Source organism: Nansenia antarctica (genome assembly GCF_963989245.1).
Source record: "Nansenia antarctica genome assembly, chromosome: 6".
Classification (NCBI taxonomy): domain Eukaryota; kingdom Metazoa; phylum Chordata; class Actinopteri; order Argentiniformes; family Microstomatidae; genus Nansenia; species Nansenia antarctica.
Window position 1 is genome coordinate 44,647,080 of NC_137676.1, and position 18,526 is coordinate 44,665,605.

Below are 18,526 nucleotides of genomic sequence, written 5' to 3' on the forward strand. Positions count from 1 at the left end.
GTCAATCATGACTCAAACAAAGATAATATAATATTGTATGATAATGATACACGGTTGCCATTGTGTCATCACTTAGATGAAAATACTTATCTTTTTGACAAGACCCTGAGATACCATCGCTGACAGGCCTTGAGCTCCAGCTAGGATAAGGTTCTTCCCGTATTTGTGAAGGATGCTGAATCCCAAACAAGCATGCTTGACATTCCTGCGATCTAATTCCTAAACATGACAGGAAACGTTCATTTCCCACAACATAGTGTAGCTTACAGTACCACACGACGACAGGATCAAGTGTACAGGGACAATACCAACCCTTTGAATGAGTTTGTCCAACTTGGCTGGGAACTGTTTTGAACATTTCCAAGTTCTCTCCTGATTGATGTCATCTTCTATGAAGTCCTTCAATGCTGGGAAATCGCTGTTCTTCAGTGCTGCATCAACTAGCTTCTCCAACTAAAAACAGGGTCAACCATAGATTTACCTGTTTATGCCTAGCTAAACTGAGGCCATCATGTTTACATGATTAGCTACATGGTAACTGTAGGCATACACTGAATGTATCTAGTAACACATTGCTGTAGCTATCATCAGTTGTGGTGGTAAGCATAGAGATGGAACAATCTGTTCTCACCTGTTGATCCTGACTCTGATGCGACGCCATCATTCATCTGCAAAAAAAAAAAAAAAAAAAAGCCCTACTTTCCTCTCAGGAAAATCGAAAAATGCTAGTAAGTCTGCAAAGAACCAACAAGGAAACATGTATATCTTCCTGTAAAAATTGTGCTAGCTACATACTTGGCGTTAGCGTCCTATTACCAACTGAGGAGACATGAAACGCGATACAACGATACACACACGTCTGACGTCTGTGTTAGCAGGCTAGCAGCTAGCTGATTCAGGTCATTTGGATCAAACTTCTTCTCCATTTAACATCGACTTCAATCGATTTCACTTGGCTAATAGACGTATCGTACAACGTTTGACTAGCGCAAACATTACATTATCGTCCAAATAGACACGTTATGTTATTTCGGCGTATTGTCAAATAGCTGTCCGTTTCTCCTCAGTCAGTCAGTAAGGAGGAGGCGCGGAGGGCGCGCGACATCTTCTGGCCAGTGAGTGCGCGCGTTTTTAGGTCGCTTGCGTTCCATGATTTGTTGTTATGGAAACATTTTACACGTGAAGTATTAATACTCCATTAATTAAATCGTGAACTAATAACGTATTACAATATTTCAATACAATTGGTTGGAATATGATCAATGTGCTTTAATAAATAAAAATAAAGAACAAACGTGAATTATGCAAACATTTACAGGTGATATCCTGGTTAGACTACCTGTAGTACCACCCCACGCCAGTAGGGGACCACCAGATGTATTGGGCTTGAGTTACCTGTTGAATAGCTGGGGTCCCAGATTAAGCTAGCCAGTGACAAGAGGACCACGTTGTTACTTACCGTTCTACAATAAATGGTTAACTTGAATCCTGGATGGCATTCCCATTATTCATAAGTTAGGTTACCACAGGTATAAACAACTATGAACACATAACCACAATGTCTCCTCGGCTTCATTAGTGTTTTGCTAAACATTTGATAAAAGAAGGCCTACTTATCTTAGAAATGTGCATGAATGTAATATTTGCCTTCAAAACAACCTTGCCACCAGTTACTCACAGAGTAGGCCTAAGGCCTTTTACTTGAAATATGGATCTGGATTTTGTATTCCACACACCCACCCTGTTGTGGATAATTGTTCCTGTTTCTCGCTGAGTAAGTTTGATTTAATCAAGAGCCGAGTTAGGTAGGCCTGTTACAAAAACATAAAACACCCACAATGTAGAAAACATACTAGGGAAAGAAGTGCATTATTCAGTTGGAAATTATCAGGAATTTCACAGAGAAATGTGTGATATTCAGTGCATAAAGTGGAGTCTTCTCCCCAAAGTGTCTACTGCATTTTCTAAAAAAACAACAACATACCCTTCAATATCAATATTAGATGTGCTCTGTTAAGTATATTAAAGAATGGCACTAATAGTCACACATGCCAATGTTTCAGTGCTCCTTCAGTATAAAGTGGTATTCAACCAGATATCTGCTATAACGAACACAGTATTATCAGAAGAATGCTATAGCTGCAGGTTCTCATGACTTGTCAGGAAGTGCTCCCTTCTTTATCATCTTAAATAAAGTGCACCATGCTGTCCTCACACTCCTTAGGCACGGTCAGCTTGTAGTTATGGCAGACCAATTTATAATTCTGCCAGTCATTGTTGTCCCAGTACTCTGTCCCACAAGTTTGGTATCGGATTGCAAACTCCAATACAGCTCCTGGTTTCAGGAATGGGGGAACAGGAAGGTGGAAGCGAAAAGTATCACAACTGAGCTGACCCTCTATTCCGTCCCAGGCCTTGGCGATGGTGGAGACCCAAGAGGCCTTGGTTACCGTGCAGCTCTTCCAGTCTGTAAAGGAGTAGTGTACGCTGACATCTTTCTCAAAGTCAATGTTGAGGACCTGGGTTATTCCAATGATGCCCAGCTCAAAGCACAAGACTCTCTCCAGACACACTCTCTGGTGGCACAGGCGATTAAGGAAATCAAGCTGATCACCAGGTTGTTGAAGGAACACTGGTCTAAAATATGGCAGTGAGATCTCCAAGTTCTTGCCCCCAGCCAACTCTGCACCCATCAAAAGCCTGAAGGTAACATGTTGTGGCACAAATGGATCTTCTCCGGTTTTGAAAATGTTCACATCCTCAAGGTCCAGCCCCAGAGAGTCCACAAAACGTACCCCAACGCTACGGGAGTGCCTCTTCCGCTCTGAGGTGGAGGGTAGAGAACGTGAGCGTCTTCTGATGATGGGTTTGGGCATGGGCTCACAGGACAGACCCTTGTTGAACTGTAGTTCCTTGGGTGGAGGGGCCCTTGGGCTCGGGGGGCGAATTCGAACAGGCTTTCTCTCTGTATCAGGTTTTTGCCTGAGCATTTCAGTCAGATTGAGCATAAGGTGTGACCTGGGGACGTTGCTTGTGGCTTTAGAGAATGGCAGCTCTGTCTTCCTAGATGGACTCCCCTCCTGCCAATGTCCAATAGATCTATCCATGATCTGGTATGGCTGAGGTTCTGCACATCTTGTAGAAAAGGGTAATTAAAAAGAAATTGATGAGTATACTCAAGTATATTGTATGCAAAAAAAAGTAGTGTGCAATTATTTATTTTTTACTCAGTGTTAAAAGTAATTGTATCCTTTTTGTTTGGGGTGAAACTAACTGAAATGAATCACGGATGGCGGTTACATTTACTGTAGTGCATCAATAAAATAGTGTCTAACTGCAATGTCTTCATTGTAAAATAAAGGATCCTTTCTATCAGAATGTTTAGGTATTTGACATTTTTTACAGTGAGACTTTCATTAAGAGTGGGCGTAACTTCCGAAGCATGATATTTACATCTACAGTAGCTACACCACCTAAAATGGTTGCCTGTATTGTTATGCAATACAAACTATAGTGAACGAATTACAACACCTCACCATCAAACCATTAAGTGATTCTCAATTATAATTTGCAGGTTTAAGCCGAAGCCAGATACTCCATTTACAGTAGGTATTTCATAGGAGCAGCCCGAGCAACTCAAGTAGACAGACGTGCACTGGATGTGGCGGTGTTCATGTGCGTACACGGTACATCACACGTTGGAGATCAACAAAGATGCGCGCAGTTAAAGGTATCACTTTGTAATGGCGATCTCCACGTTTGAGAGTATCAGCCTAGATTAGAACTACGCAGATTCGATGACATTGCTTAAAACAGGTGATTTGGAGATCAGTGATTCTGCGCAGCGCCTTGCTCAAGACCCTCTCAAACGTGGAGACTGACATCCTATGAAGTCTACTGGGAAATGAAGTGCTTGAACAAATACTTACAGTAATAATTGTAAGGTTTTGAGAATATTCGAGGCATGACCGTTTTCTAAACGGAACTTAAAATACATGTAATGGTTTACAGGGTTAATAATTAAATAAAAAACACCACAGCCTTTCTGTGGGGTACAGCGTTACAGTTGTAAGCACTACAAGTCCCAGAACTCCATTGTAGCTGGCAAATAGCAGCAGTTTCATCTGTTCATCTGTGTTTTCTGAATTCTAATATAAACTCCATCTAGGTTTCCTTCCGGTTTTGCTTTTCGCCGTTTTAAAATAAATTAAATTAAGATTATTTATTAATTGTGGGGCAATACCATTTCATCAAGTTTATTTTTTTAATCATTTAGGATCTATAAACAATTACAAACCCTTATGCGGCAATACTATACTGAATATGATATGGTTATGATTGATATGTTTGTTAAGATGATTAGCATATTGTGTGTGCTTCATAGATTCCTCCTATTTACCATGTTTAAATGCAAAATAAAGTTGAACTCGGGTACTCTTATTTTGAAGAAATTCTAATTTACACACATTTACATTGACCGGAGCTCAGAGAACACAGACAGCAGTTTCACTGTACCAGCGAGTCAGACAGCAGCATGTAAACAAACCTATTTTATACCGAACAAAGCGGGTCTTCAGCCTATTCGTGCGCATCTGGGGAGAATGATCGGACACATGCATTAGTAAGTAGTCCAGTAATATTTTGCACGCTTGGTGTTGGATGAGGGCTCAACGTTAGGCTACCGTGTCTGGAAACAGTAACCCTCGCGAAAACTGGAGTATTGTGTTCATACTGTAAGGGAATCGACGGTCGACATCATCTGCGCACGATGCACTGCAGCACTTTCGATGAAATGGATGATTTTACCCTCATTCTAAGAATAGAGTACCTCCAAAGAGATGTAGGTTGGCAACTATAGCAGCAAGGACATTATTCAGTTGCGTAGGAGAACAGCAGCGGTCCCTTGCCAGCACCATGGGACCCATCATGCAGGAGCGCACGGCGTCCACGGCGCTGAAACGGCTGGTTTCTAAAGAGAAGGTTAGGGTGAAAAATGCAGAAAATAACGGACCGGTGACCAGGTAATAACAATACTACGCTGCTCGGAATGATTATTTATTCATACCCTGAATGTCATTAGTCTATACGAGTATTATGACTGATAATAAACCACTCTCCTGTTTCAGTAGTTCAAAGAGAGGCCACAAGTTGAAGAAGGCAGGAGCTCAGCTCAAAAATACCCTCCCGGCTCAGGATACCGTGACAACAGCTCAGAGGGTGAGAGTCTTGACTAGTTATCTTATCAAACCAAAGAAACCAGGGAGGTTTTCTTGTGACAGTTTGCACCTTTGATTAACAATGGCTTGTGCCACAGTGGCAGGCAAAGATTGCAAGAGTTAGCAATAATGTGTCCTCTTTCTTCTAGGGAACTCAATATAAAGGGAGCGGAGTCAAATCTGGCACTACCCGGAACACAAGCAAACTACCAAGGTAAGTTTACAGTGAGGCCCTGTAACTTTTTTAATGAATCAGTCATAATCTAGTGACAGTCTAGTCAAATTCTCAACACCATTCTTAATTCTCCACAGCCCTCAAGAAGAGGGAGGCTTGAAGTCTAAACCACACACACACTCTTCTACACAGAGGAAAGAGGAGAAGCGAGAGGTACAGCACATGTCCCCATGCTTTACTGAGATAGATCAGGACCATGGCGTTTTGGGCAGGAGTCGCAGGGCTCTCTCTCTGCCCCTGTCTCCTATACCTGGGCTGCGTCAGGGGCCAATGCAGCCCCATACGCTCACACACACTCAAGTCGCCACACTAGAGTCTCTTAGGCATTACGAGCAGAAGGAAGACGATACCGACAGTGCCAGTGACCTATCCGACTCAGAGAGGTTGCCCGTTCTCCCCTCGCCCTGTACCCCCTGCACCCCGCCCGCCCTCAACCTCCGCGCGGAGGTCATCAACTCCAGCGACTTCCCCCCGGCCTTCCCAGGACCCTGCGGGGCCTCAGGCGACAGTGATGATGACAGCCCCAGCTATAGCTACCCGGATTTCCTGCCTCCTCCCTTCAACAGCTGGAGCCTTCGGCAGCTGGCCGTGTTCCTCCACACAGAGGGAAAAGGTGCCCCGAGGCCCAAACCAGTGGGCCCCCTGGAGAACTATCTGGAGAGGCTGCTGCAGCTAGAGTGGCTCCAGATCCAGACAGTGCAGGCGGAGAGTGTACGTGCCACTGGGGGCCGCCCCAGGCCTTTAGGCTTCCCTTCCTCCACGGCTACCAACCCTCCTCGTCCCCACACTGCGCCCCCCACCCGCCTCAGCTCCCCAAAAGGGCCACGGCAGTGTCAACGGGCCTTCCCTTTCGCACCCCTCAATAACCCCCCCTCGCCGGCAGCTCAGCAGCAGCTCTTCCGACTCCCCGTCTGCCCCCAATGTCACATTCGTTACCCCCTCTGCAATGGGAGCTGCTCCCTGTATGCCTACCAGCGCCACTCGCGCCTAAGCCCCCTGCTAGAGCGCAGGGCCAGACCAGGAGCTCCCTCCAAAAGGAGCAGCAGTGAGAGCCGGGTCACCTCCTCTGAGGGCAGGGCCACAGGCAGCAACGCAGGAGGAGGAGGAGTACAAACCCCAGGAAGCCCCTCAGCAGGAAGGAGTCACCTGAGACACATGCAAGCAGTGGGCAATGTCCGCAAAACCTCCCAGGAGCCCGGCGCTAACACTAGTGGCAAAGGCCAGGCCGGTGTGAAGAAGGGCCGTGCCAGAGCTAATACAGAAACGGAGGCCAGGAAAGAGCCCAGCGGGGATAAGGCTGCAAGTGTGGAGAAACGCGTTTACTCTGGAAGTAAACGAGAGGCCAACACTACCAAGAAGGCTGAGAAAGACTGGCAAAGAACAGAAGCAAGAGGTCCGGTGTCTAAAAATGGGGTTAAAAGAACAGCGAAGGAGCCGCCTGCTCTTTCCAAAGCACCACTATCCGCCAAGCCAAATGGCAAAGCAAAAAATGTTCACTTTGTTGCAAAGTAATCACATTCCCTAGCACATTGCTCAGTAGTGGAGCTTACAGCTATGCTTGATTACAGCTACAGTCTGTGTTTGATCTGCACATTACTAACATATTTTTCTAGAACCGTATTAGTCTAAATCAGTCAGCTAGTTAGTAAAAAAAAAAAAGCTATTTCATTTAGAATTATTTAAAATTATATACTTTCATAGATCAATAACCAAAAACATTATTTCAAGGCAACATAAAGTAAATATCTATAGATTAATGTAATGTTTAACTGTTAGTAAACAATTTTGACAAGACAATACATGCAAGCCTTCACTGTACATGGAGCTAGGATCATAATGTCTGATATTAAGATTGTGTAGAGAAAATATTTTTGCTAGACCTTTTAATTTCAGACTGTATAATCAATTACGGCTTTACAGCAAACTGAACACCTTGGCTCAAGGCTCTTTGCACTGTACAGTACAGCCACTGTCAGTACAGGTGTGTGATGTTTGAAAATAGATCATACATACACTGTAGGCTTACACTGTAGTGTTATAGAATACAAGAACGTTTGCTCATCTGAAACTACCTTTCATAAAACCAGGTCACTCATATAAGCTGTTACGATTAGTCTAATGTAGTTATTTCTGGTGTTGGAAAGTACTGTATTTGTTTCTTTATTCTCTCACTATTTTGACATTGTGATGACTGATGTCATTATTGCTTCTGTGTCTTTGGTGCCTCATGTTTCAAGTGTCTACTGATCCAAGGGTTCAGTTGTTGAACAGGGAGAGCCACGATTAGTGGTCTTATTGTGTTGCTTTGACAGTTTGGTTGTACGTCCAAGTTGAATATGAATGATGTAATTTATTCTAGATACAGTATACGGTACTTGTGCAATGACTTTGTTTTAAGGGCTTTTCTTTTCTTTTTCAGTCTGTTACATATATATTTTGCCTAAGGCTAAGTTGTTTTTTTTCCAAGAGAGACAGTGTAATGTTTGCTACGAATGTAAATGCATATTTTTCCAAATTTTGTATACCATAGTTCTATTTATGATAGATATTGGGTCGACTTGTATTTATCATTGACATTGTTATGTTTACAATTTTTACATTTTCATGGGTAGAAGAAAAATGTAAAGCAATGAAAGTGGAATGTATACTTTTTTGGTATGTTCGTTGTGCTATACCATTGGTTGAATGTGATGGGTTGATGGAATATCAAACGTAGTCCTCATGTTAATAGACAATGTATATTATTCCATGTTTACATAATAACCATGATCACCTTCTTGTAATGTTTGTAAATGTCAATTAATTTATCAGAACACTTCATGTAATTGTTATGACATCATCAAATTGCACCTCTTCACTTAATTTATTTGATATTCATGTAAAGTATCAATACCATAGATCAGGGATTAGAGCTGTTGTATGTTCAGACATGCACACGGAAAGGTTGTGGTACATATCTCAATGTCGAATGCAGTTATTTGTAAGGCATAGAAATAAATATGTTTTGCACTGTATCATTGTAAAGTTGAACAATTTGTTATAAAGACCTCACTGTGCATGAGTGAGACAAAACAGGTCTTAAGAAAATACTTTATTATTTATTATTAGTTATTAATTATGAATCTTACATGTGAAACTTGTGTGGGATAATATATTCCCTATATACCATAACTCTTGATTTCACATGGAAACACCTTGTATTTAGTCATATCCTCTTCTGGCCGGGAAAGGGTTTTAGCAGCTGACGGAGTTGCTTCTTCCTGTTGTTTACACACCCTGTACAGTAGCAGAGAGACAAACACTGTAATAACACAATCTTGTATTAAGCTCCTCAGTTGGTGGGTGGGCAGTAACTGAAAACAAATGAATTGTTGGTACTCTCAATAAGTTTGTTTGACTGATATAGTAACTCGATATAGTAATTAACTATAAGGAGTTAGAGGTATGGTCTTAATTACCTAAGTGTGTGTTAGTGGTGAAGCAGGAGCTGCCTAGTGTCTCCAGGGTGACATCCTCTCTGTAGACCGGCCCGTCGTTCCACATGAGGTCATAGCCACCAACCCTCTTCTCTCTGCCAGGCAACCTGAAGAGTGAAAACGCAGCTAATTAGTGAAGCGGCTGTTTCCCAGTTCCACTCAATGTTAATTGCTTCCTCTTCTCTTCTGTTTTCCTTAGTGACCAGTAATACATGAAAGGATCAGATAGACTTTGACCTATGAAATAATTTCCTGAAGCCTAGGGTCTCGGTGACGAAGATCCCTACCTGCCCTCCATGTCCACGATGTGTAATATGTCCTCCAGCAGACAACACTTCATCTCATAGTCCTCCTGACTGCTGGCTGAGAGTGAGGGAGAGGCGTTCACCTCAATCAACCACCTAGGGAGAAACGTAGGAGTTTAAAACAAATCAAACTTTATTTGTAGCACATTTCATACATCATTGCAATACAATGCACCCCACCCCCAAAAAAGCAAGACATTAAAAAGGAGAATTTACAACTATCTTACTTCGTTAAGAGAGGTGGCAGTCTTACCACTTCACAGTGATTTCTCACCAAAATATGAAATAACATTTAGTAAACATTAAGTGTCATTAAAGATAAATTGCAGTGTTGTTTTATCACATGCAGAGACCTACTCAATACATGGTCTGACTAATTGTCAGAATATTATATTTTCTTACATTGCTTGCCATCACAGTAATAAAACACATTAAATACAGCAAATAAATTCAGCGCTACAGTAGGTGTAGACTGAGAAATGCAGATCTTTGGTTGGGTGGGGGGTAGTGGTCTAGTGGTAGTGGCACGTCTTACGGTTTGAGATCCTGGTCCAACAGAATGTCGTAGCCGTAGAGCTCGAAGCAGTGCTTGTCGTTGATGATGACTTTCTGCACGCTTTGCAGGCTACGGACGAAGATGTTGTCAATGTCCTTAAACAGAGCCTCTATTGTCTCTGTTCCATGTCTGGCTGCCAGGTACCGTCGTAGCTGCTGCATCTGCCACTTACAGCCCTACCCAGACATGAGTAGGGATTATGGAGATAGATAGAGAGAGAGACAGAGAGAGAGAGGGAGAAAGAGAGACATACGGTACAGTATATTGGTTGATTAGACAGTGCTGTAGTAGTCTGACAAAAGCATGTTCTTTATTGATTGTTTTTTAAGGACCTTCTCAGGATCATAATCTGGTGCTGTTTTTTGCACGGCTACGTTGGTGAGGTGGACATCTTAGGAGAGGCATTAAGGAATAGTTTTGTCTGTGTATTATTGTATTTTCTAGGGAAAGAGATGAAAGGGATGCTAGGGGAACAGCAGCTGCTGCTACAGAAAATCTGAATTTGGGTCAAATCCTTTTATATTCCAGTGATAACATTCCAAGTGATAACTTATCATGAATGAAAAAAAATTGTATAATACAATATATAATAGTACATTTCAATGTATAATTGTTTATACTGAATTGACTGTTTAAATGGAGCTGACCCCCCAAAAACGTAGTGAAATGAGAATGCGTTTCGAAGTGAACTATACAGTACATGGCCAAAAGTATGTGGACACTCGAACATCACACCCATATGTGCTTGTTGAACATCTTATTCCAAAACCGTGGGCATTAATATAGAGTTGGTCCCCCCTTTGCAGCTATATCAGCCACTCCTCCACTCTTCTGTGAAGGCGTTGCACTAGATTTTGGAACATGGTTGCAGGGATTTGCTCCCATTCAGCCACAAGAGCATTACTGAGGTCGGGCACTGATGTTGGGCGAGAAGGCTTGGCTCGCAGTCGGCGTTGCAATTCATCCCAAAGGTGTTCGATGGGGTTGAGGTCAGGGCCCTGTGCATGCCAGTCAAGTTCTTCCACACCAAATTCGGCAAACCATGTCATTATGGACCTCGCTTTGTACATAGGAGCAGTGTCATGCTGAAACAGGAAAGGGCCATCTCTAGAATTGCATTGTATGTGGCAGCATTAAGATTTCTCTTCACTGGAACTAAGGGCAAAGAGAAAGCCCAAACCATGCAAAACAGTCCCAGACCATAATTGTGTCCACATACCTTTGGCTATATAGTGTATAATCAATAGACTCATATGTCAAAGGGCTAGAATGTAAACAATGAGAAGGATACACTGGTCATCAATACTGCTAAGAGAAAACCTGGTGCTGGAGAAGCGGGCAAAGCCATCTCGATACAACCAAGCCTTGAGTGGGATATACTAAGAGAGACACACATAATGCAGACAGTGCTTTGTTATCAGGGATTTTGGTGTACTTGCTTTTCATTTTACTACACATACTGGATATCTGGACAAACATATCAGTTATGACATTCCGCAAGTGGTCTATGAACCACTGAAATGAGTCACATCTTTGTCTGAGATTTAGTCCTCAACTGACAAACTTTATGATGTTGATTGATGATCGAGCACATCCATACTTACTGATGTCACCAGGACATACACTCTCAAGTCAAACTTTCTGCCTGTTAGGAAAAGCCAGAAGGAGAGTCAGATACTAGCAATACATGAGTCATTTGGGAGATAATTATTCCATTTGATAATTATTTCATTTTGTGTGTGATAAACATACCACCAATAAGGTAGGGGTTTTCTATGTAGCGCTGTGCAACGTAGCTCTCCACTTGAGTCTCGTCTTTCTGTTCCTCAGAGCGGCTCCCATCCTGTACAAATACAAACATAAAGTGTGTATGTGTGTGTGTGTGTGTTTGTGTGTGTACGCACACAAATTAGCTTGTAATTTTTCAGTACACTAACAAACATACAGGTACAGCTGTAGCCAAGATCTGTCGGGTTCTCTGTAGCTGTCGGGTAGTTATCCTGAGGCATACTGTTACCTTTTTCCAGTCCATGATGTCTTTGAGTTTTCGAAACAGAAAAATACCCTTCCCCTGAGATCTTGCTACCTGAACAAAGATTGACAAAAAGGAAAGATTAAGGAGGAGGTAAAGGAGATTTACTTAATACATTTATTGTATTTCAATAATATAATAATTATATAATATATTGTATTAATACAAACAGATATATGGAGGCTCCCTTCTAATGAAATGAGAGTAGTGTGTATTAGGTCAGTAGATAGTGTGTTACAGAGTTTCTGTCTTCTTCTCTACTCCCCTAACTTCTGTAGATGATAATAACCTTGTGCTACTGAATGTTAAGCTTATGTAGCCTACAATGTCCCTTTTACTGTGGTTCCTCTCACCGGTTTCATGATCCAGGTGCTGCCAGGGCTTCGTTTGAACTCCTCCACAAAGAGGTGGTACTCACTGGGCAGTTCAAAGGTGCGGGGGAAAAAGTCACATTTGGCCGCTTCAATGCGGCCAGCTTCCCTCTCAAGGGTTTTGCGGTACCTCTTCAGGTTTTTCACCATTAGGTTTTTGCGGGTCAGCTGCACCAGACAGCAAAGTAAAAGACTGTGATGGATGTGTTATGATCCTACACAAGACAGTGCCATAGTTTAGCTAAATCATCAGAGTGCCACTAAGGAATTTACGTCCTTCTGAGAGATATTCCTCTAGTCAATGATAAAAATGTTGTTTCATCCCCTTCTACCTCGATGTTATGTTTTACAGTATGATGTTATAATACACAGTGACACCTGCTGGCGATTTTGTTTTACCATTATCTGTGTGAAAATAGAACTGACCATGTAATACATACAATACATCTATAACGACACTTACCTCATAATGGTTGCGAAAGTGGCATATCCTCACATGTTCTTCCATGTACGAGTGGTCAAAATTCTCTCTGAGCCACCCAACATCACACCAGTTAAAATCCCATTCTCCATCACTGTGAACAGATGAAACATTTCCAGTAAGTTACACTGGAAAGAGCATCTGTCACATCATTACATGCAATGCAGTGTGACACACACACACACACACACACACGCATGCACATACAGACACTCGCACACACACACGCACACACGCACACTCCATAGACCACAGTCTCAGCCTCTTACACTCTGACCTTTCTCACACCCATCTCTCCTCTCTTGTGTCTGCCGCTGCAACCTTACACACGCACACACACACTAATGATCGCTGGGATCCTACAAGGTTCAAAGGCCAGAGTGCTAACTCTTCTCCTCTCACGCACATACACACACACACACACACACACACACACACACACACACACACACACACACACACACACACACGCATACACTCCCAACCCAGCATTCTTCAGACCTGAAACCTCTAGTAGTTTAAGTTTCCCATTCACCTAGAAACATGAGACACCAGGATAGAAGACAATAAACCAAAGCACTGTCCAGGGGTGTGAACCCAGGGATTGTTTATTTGAAAAGGTCTGTGAAAATGAAATGACAAGTTAAGAGAGAGAGAGAGAGAGAGAGAGTGTGTGTGTGTGTGTGTGTGTGTGTGTGTGTGTGTGTGTGTGTGTGTTTCAGATAGGCATACTGAGGCCCAATCCTATATAGCTATAGCTGTATAGCGGCACTTATTAAACCAAAACAACCCGCAATCTAATCCGAGCAGTTGTTATTATATAATATTATTGATGGATGTGCCATTTTTGATGGAGAGCAGTGAGCGGGAGACTAGTTGTGAGCATGTAGTTGACTAATGCCGTGGACAGCCAGCGTTCCTGTCACATCGGATTTTGGAACGCCATAAAAATAAATCTGCATTCCCTGTCTAACATTATCGATCTAACGTTACATGTTTTAAGGCTGATCTGTGCATGATAGTGCATGATAGAGGCCATGCAGACCCTGGTTGGCAGGTGCAGGTGGAAGGTAGAGAGAGAAAGAGGCCTCAGAACAGAGCTCCAGCAATAGATCCAGACCTCCAAAGACCAGGAGCAGGAGAAGTCCAGGAAGATGGCCTGTGCCGACTGGAGAGACTAGACAGGCAGATAAAAACACCCTGACAAAGAAGGCAAGGCTGAACTTTCATCTAAACAAACTTTTTCACTAACTTCATATGCATGCTCTTGGTAGAGAATGTATAGTAAATGTTGCAACTGTATGTGGACACACCAATGCATGTATGTGTGTAAAGATTATTCATGTGGGAGGTATATTTGTTGTATGTATTTGAAGGAGGGTGACAAAGAGAAAGAGGAAAAGAGGGTGGACAAGAGGAGGAAACAAGAGATGGAGAGATTGAGACAGATTGCCTTGCGAAGGGCTTTGGAGAAACAGAAATAGATGTAAAAATAGCAAGGGCTTAAACAACAAAGAGAGATGGAGAGACAGAAAGAGGAGAGACAGAGGGATATTCACAGGCAAATAGAAAAGGGCAGACAGAAAGAGGAGAGACTGCAAGAGATGGAGGCAGAAAGGACGGGAAAGAAACAGCGAAAGATGACAAAGTAAGAAAGGATGAAGGAGAAACAGATGAAAGACAGAGGAGACAGAAGGATTTGGAGAGAGAAAGGCTGGAGAAAGAGAAAGAGGTGTGTATTTGGCAACTCTGTGCACTGTATTTAAAATGTGTAAAATAAAGTGAATTCATTAATCATTCATTCAGGTGGAAGAAGAGAGGGAAGAGGAGTGTGAGAGAGAGGAGAATGAGAGGCAAGAGAAGAGAGAAAAAATATGGAGAAAGAGACTCTGGAAGGAGAACAGAAACACCTAGAGATGAGGAGAGAGTGGGAGAAGGAGAGGCTGAGAAGGATGGATGCAGCAATGGTCGCAGAACAAACCGTTGTGCCCCAGAAGCAGCAACAAGAGAGAGAGAGCTGAGAGAGATTGAGAGACTGAACCACCTGGACAAGACCAGGGAGCAGAGGAGGAGAGAGGAGGAGGAGAGAAAGGAGGTCCTGGAAGAGCGCCAGCAGAGGAGGAGAAGACCTGGGATCTTCATGGACATCGAGCTGGGTGAGAGTGAAATTGTCCATGCTGAAGCGGTCTACAAGGGCAGGATCATCCCTCAGGCAGAGATAGAGGAGGCCAATCAGAGGCTCCTCAAGGATGCAGAGGAGGCTGAGAGGAAGACTCAGCTGAGGAGGAAAAACCCCAAACACGTCCTGGTGGACAAGGAAGAAGACAATGAGAAAGAGGAAAGCAACGAGTGCTCTCACTTCAACGACGAGGAGGAGGAGTTGGTCACAACCTCCAAAAAGGAGGAGGAGGAAGGTCCACCCAAAAAGGATAAAAGCAAGCACAGGAGACTGGTGCGCTGGCTGAATAACAAGGTCAAAGAGAGGAACCAGCAAAAGATTGAGCTCACCCACTACAATAAAGAGCACAAAGGTGACAGGCTGGTCCTTAAAGGGGGAATTAAGATCATCATCAGGGCCAAGAAGGAACAAAAGAACCATGAAAAGCTGCTGAGGATGAAGGAGAAGAGACAGAGGATTGAGGATGGCTGGCTGGAATGGGAGAAAAAGAAAGCCCAAAAGAAGGCGGCCAAAAAACTGATGAAGGAGGAGAAAGTTGAAAACATCATCAAGGTAAAGGAGAAGTGGTTGACACATTGGAGGAAGAAGTGAGTGATTGGAGGGTTTGTTTGAATCCACTATCTAAGTAAGATCCACGACTCAACGTTTTGAAGATCCACAGTATTCACTTGAAATTACAATTATTATTATTAGAATTATTATTATTATTATTAAAAATGATTGTCTTGAGATTACAAGTTTCATAGAGCGTACTTGCTATATACGAACAGTGATTAGTAACTTATTATTTATGTTATTCTTTTCAGCTTCGGCGGACTGGTCTACAGAATTAACAGACCCTGCTCCAGACCAACCCCTTTAAGAAAATACTACTCTAACTGTAGGAGCCAAATGCATATTATTGCCATTGAGTAATGACCATGATGATTGAATGAAATATGAATGATTGCATAGAATATGATGGTATGATGGCTCCCCCCTAGTGCCCATTGGTCTGAACTGTGTCAGGGAAATTGTTTAAATAGCAGGAAGTGAGGCTAGCAGACAGGAAGTCTTGGCAGGCCTGGGTAAGGGAATCATTTTTTGACCACACAACTCACACACACAAGTAGAGAGTCTGACAAACACACATGACTGAAGGAAAGAGTCTGACAAACTCATAGAAAGTGAGACTATAAGATTGGAATGATATTTTCTAAAGATGCCACTGGAACTGTGAATGTTGTGTTTATACTTAAAGGAGAATAAATCCATATTTTTGTTGCAATTCTACCTGGACTGGATTACGATTTTGTCGGTTTGAATAGTTGGATGTGCGTCAAAACCCCTGCCTTGCCTGGACGGTGGTTACTTGAAGGTTGTTTGAAGCCACTATACTAACTGTTTCTTATATGCCTTTCATACTATCACTATAATTACTGACAAATAAACTGCAATATTTGTCAACTTGTCTCCATTCTATATTTTGTTCAACATAATACTAGTGGTAAATTAGAACACTAGATTACTGACATACTAGATCACTGACATAGTGGATATGAGGTCACAGGGTGGAGGTAACGTGCTGTAAAGAGAGTCATGTAATATCACAGTGGCAGGAGTGGTGTGTGTGTGTGTGTGTGTGTGTGTGTGTGTGTGTGTGTGTGTATGTGTGTGTATGTGTGTGTGTGTGTGCATGCATGTTTCTGTCAGTCAATATGTTAAACAGGCACAAGCCCGATTGTCAATCATCTTTGGCTTCTAGAGAGAGGAAACAGACTCACCATTCTGTCCCCCAGCACAAAACCATTCCTCAGCTCAGGCAGAGACAGACAATCTGCTCACACACAGACACACACACAGACAAACACCCACACACACCCACAAAACTCACTCTTTAACCTCAATCCAGCCTGGTCTTTGCCGCAGGACATCCTGAATTGTGTTTGTTAGGCCACATTTGTAACGCACACAGCTTCTTCCTCCTTCCCTGTGGACACAACATGTTTAGTGTTACAGACTTGTATGTTTTGTATTATGTCCTGTGTCTGTTTTTGTTTTGCTTCTGTCTGTCTCCCCCTAGGTCGGGGGTCGGCAACCATGCGGCTCTTTAGCGCCGCCCTAGTGGCTCCCTGGAGCTTTTTCAAAAATGTATATATATTTTATTTATTTATATATATTTTTTTTTTGGGTGGTTCCTCCCCTATTGGTTGTTGGTTCCTGTCCATCATCGTTGTCTCGTCAGCCCTCACCTGTGTTCCATCAGCAATCATCCCCGGTCATCCAATCACAGAAGATCATATCTCCTACTTAACGTGTGTTTGTCATGTGTAGCGAGAGAGAGAAGTGGCTGTGTTTTGTTTGAGAGAGTTTGAGATAGGTTTTGTTTGACTTCTTTGATTGATTGATTTGATTGATTTTGTTTGAGTTCTGTTACTAGAAATTGTTTCTTTTGTTCATAGATGTTGGTTAGTGTGTTGATGACCCCTGTTTTCTCTTTTCCTCGCCAAGGGAGAAGGGCTATAGGGCTGTCTGTGTTTGTTATTTTGTGACACCGTTCGCATGGTCCTTCTCCCTCCCTTCTCCTACCCTTTGTTAATCCCCGGCAGTTTTTGGTAGTTATTTGTTAATTGTTTAATGTTATATGAATGTTGTACATTTGTAACCACTTGTTATATATACTTTGCACTAAAGCAATAAATCATTTTCTTTAAAAGGTACCCTTTTTTGTTGAGTTGTCTAAATGCTTGCACCACACCCATGGTCTGTTATTTTTACACTTGTTGCACTCTCCCTCCCTAGTGGCGAACATCTCAGGGAGAGCGTAACATTTAGTCAATCGCCACCATGTCATATACATTAGGCTTATATAACCTTTTAACTTATCTTGATCCATTTAGCAGTACAGTATTGTATGCTGGACACAAATTTAAACTAAACATGGATATTTCCCATAATAATCAACCAATCAAACAACTAGACCTCTGGAGGGTATTCCATCAACGTCGTTAAAGGACAATCCAGGCTTATTTAGATACATCTCGCGAGATTTATATTTATCATAAATAATATAATCCGCCTTCTCAAAACAAGCCTGGATTGTGCTTTAGCGACGTTGATGGAATATCCATGGTTTACCTCTCCATTGCTTGGGCAAGGTGGGTATCAAAACAACTATATTTGCTGAACAACTTACCCGTCTCTTCGCTTTTGATAACCATAGGGACCCTTGTATCCTGCAGTCTGCTAAAGCGATTAATGAGTAAACAACAGTTTTGCATTTAGTGAAATCACTTAGGAGGAGGATAATTCGCTGCCATGACATCTTGCTATGACTAGCTTAATCTCGCCAAGTTAAAGTAGTACAGTCAGGTGGCTTATTAGTAAGTTTAGCTAGTTAATTAACAACTAAAGAGAGCAGCTACGAGCTAAAGTTCCATTCTCACCTTATTTTTAGACATGTTCGTTGCTGGGTAAAACGAACCACATACGTTTCCAATGCTCAGCAAGTAACTGGGGACAATCTAGCGATGTTATTGTTTGTTAGCTGGCCAGCCGGATTCAGCACCTTCAATTTGACAACATCTGTGGTCATGACAACCTAAATTCAGTAGCGACCTACATAATACAAATCGCCACAGGATGGCGATAGAGGGCCTAAAGATAAGGGCCTGCATTTGCTAATTTCTTTAATGA

At 42.4% G+C, this 18,526-nt stretch overlaps 3 protein-coding genes across 3 annotated transcripts; 1 reads left to right on the top strand and 2 right to left on the bottom strand.

The window, feature by feature from the left end:
* Positions 1-1,991: 1,991 nt before the first annotated feature.
* On the bottom strand, positions 1,992-3,630 carry ppp1r3da (protein phosphatase 1, regulatory subunit 3Da). Its single transcript, XM_080533743.1, has 2 exons — positions 3,537-3,630; positions 1,992-3,135 (listed from the first exon to the last, which is right to left on the bottom strand). Exon 2 carries the CDS (start codon positions 3,105-3,107, stop codon positions 2,187-2,189), a length of 921 nt encoding a protein of 306 aa, XP_080389869.1. The 5' UTR covers positions 3,108-3,135; positions 3,537-3,630; the 3' UTR covers positions 1,992-2,186.
* Positions 3,631-4,914: 1,284 nt separating this feature from the next.
* On the top strand, positions 4,915-6,963 carry fam217ba (family with sequence similarity 217 member Ba; the record flags this gene model as incomplete). The annotated part of the gene is made up of 4 exons (XM_080534537.1): positions 4,915-5,021; positions 5,127-5,217; positions 5,366-5,430; positions 5,529-6,963. The coding sequence occupies 4 exons, from the start codon at positions 4,915-4,917 to the stop codon at positions 6,961-6,963; spliced, it is 1,698 nt and encodes a 565-aa protein (XP_080390663.1).
* Positions 6,964-8,656: 1,693 nt separating this feature from the next.
* ttll9 (tubulin tyrosine ligase-like family, member 9) lies at positions 8,657-18,291 on the bottom strand (the record flags this gene model as incomplete). Its single annotated transcript, XM_080533552.1, has 14 exons — positions 8,657-8,727; positions 8,910-9,034; positions 9,215-9,328; positions 9,768-9,964; positions 10,121-10,179; positions 11,080-11,167; positions 11,393-11,433; positions 11,541-11,631; positions 11,806-11,874; positions 12,174-12,359; positions 12,655-12,766; positions 16,725-16,820; positions 18,027-18,073; positions 18,277-18,291. The coding sequence occupies 14 exons, from the start codon at positions 18,289-18,291 to the stop codon at positions 8,657-8,659; spliced, it is 1,311 nt and encodes a 436-aa protein (XP_080389678.1).
* Between the last annotated feature and the right edge of the window lie 235 nt (positions 18,292-18,526).

Coding starts and splice junctions, on each gene's coding strand:
- ppp1r3da (XM_080533743.1), bottom strand. CDS start 3,107: ATGGATAGATCTATTGGACATTGGCAGGAGGGGAGTCCATCTAGGAAG.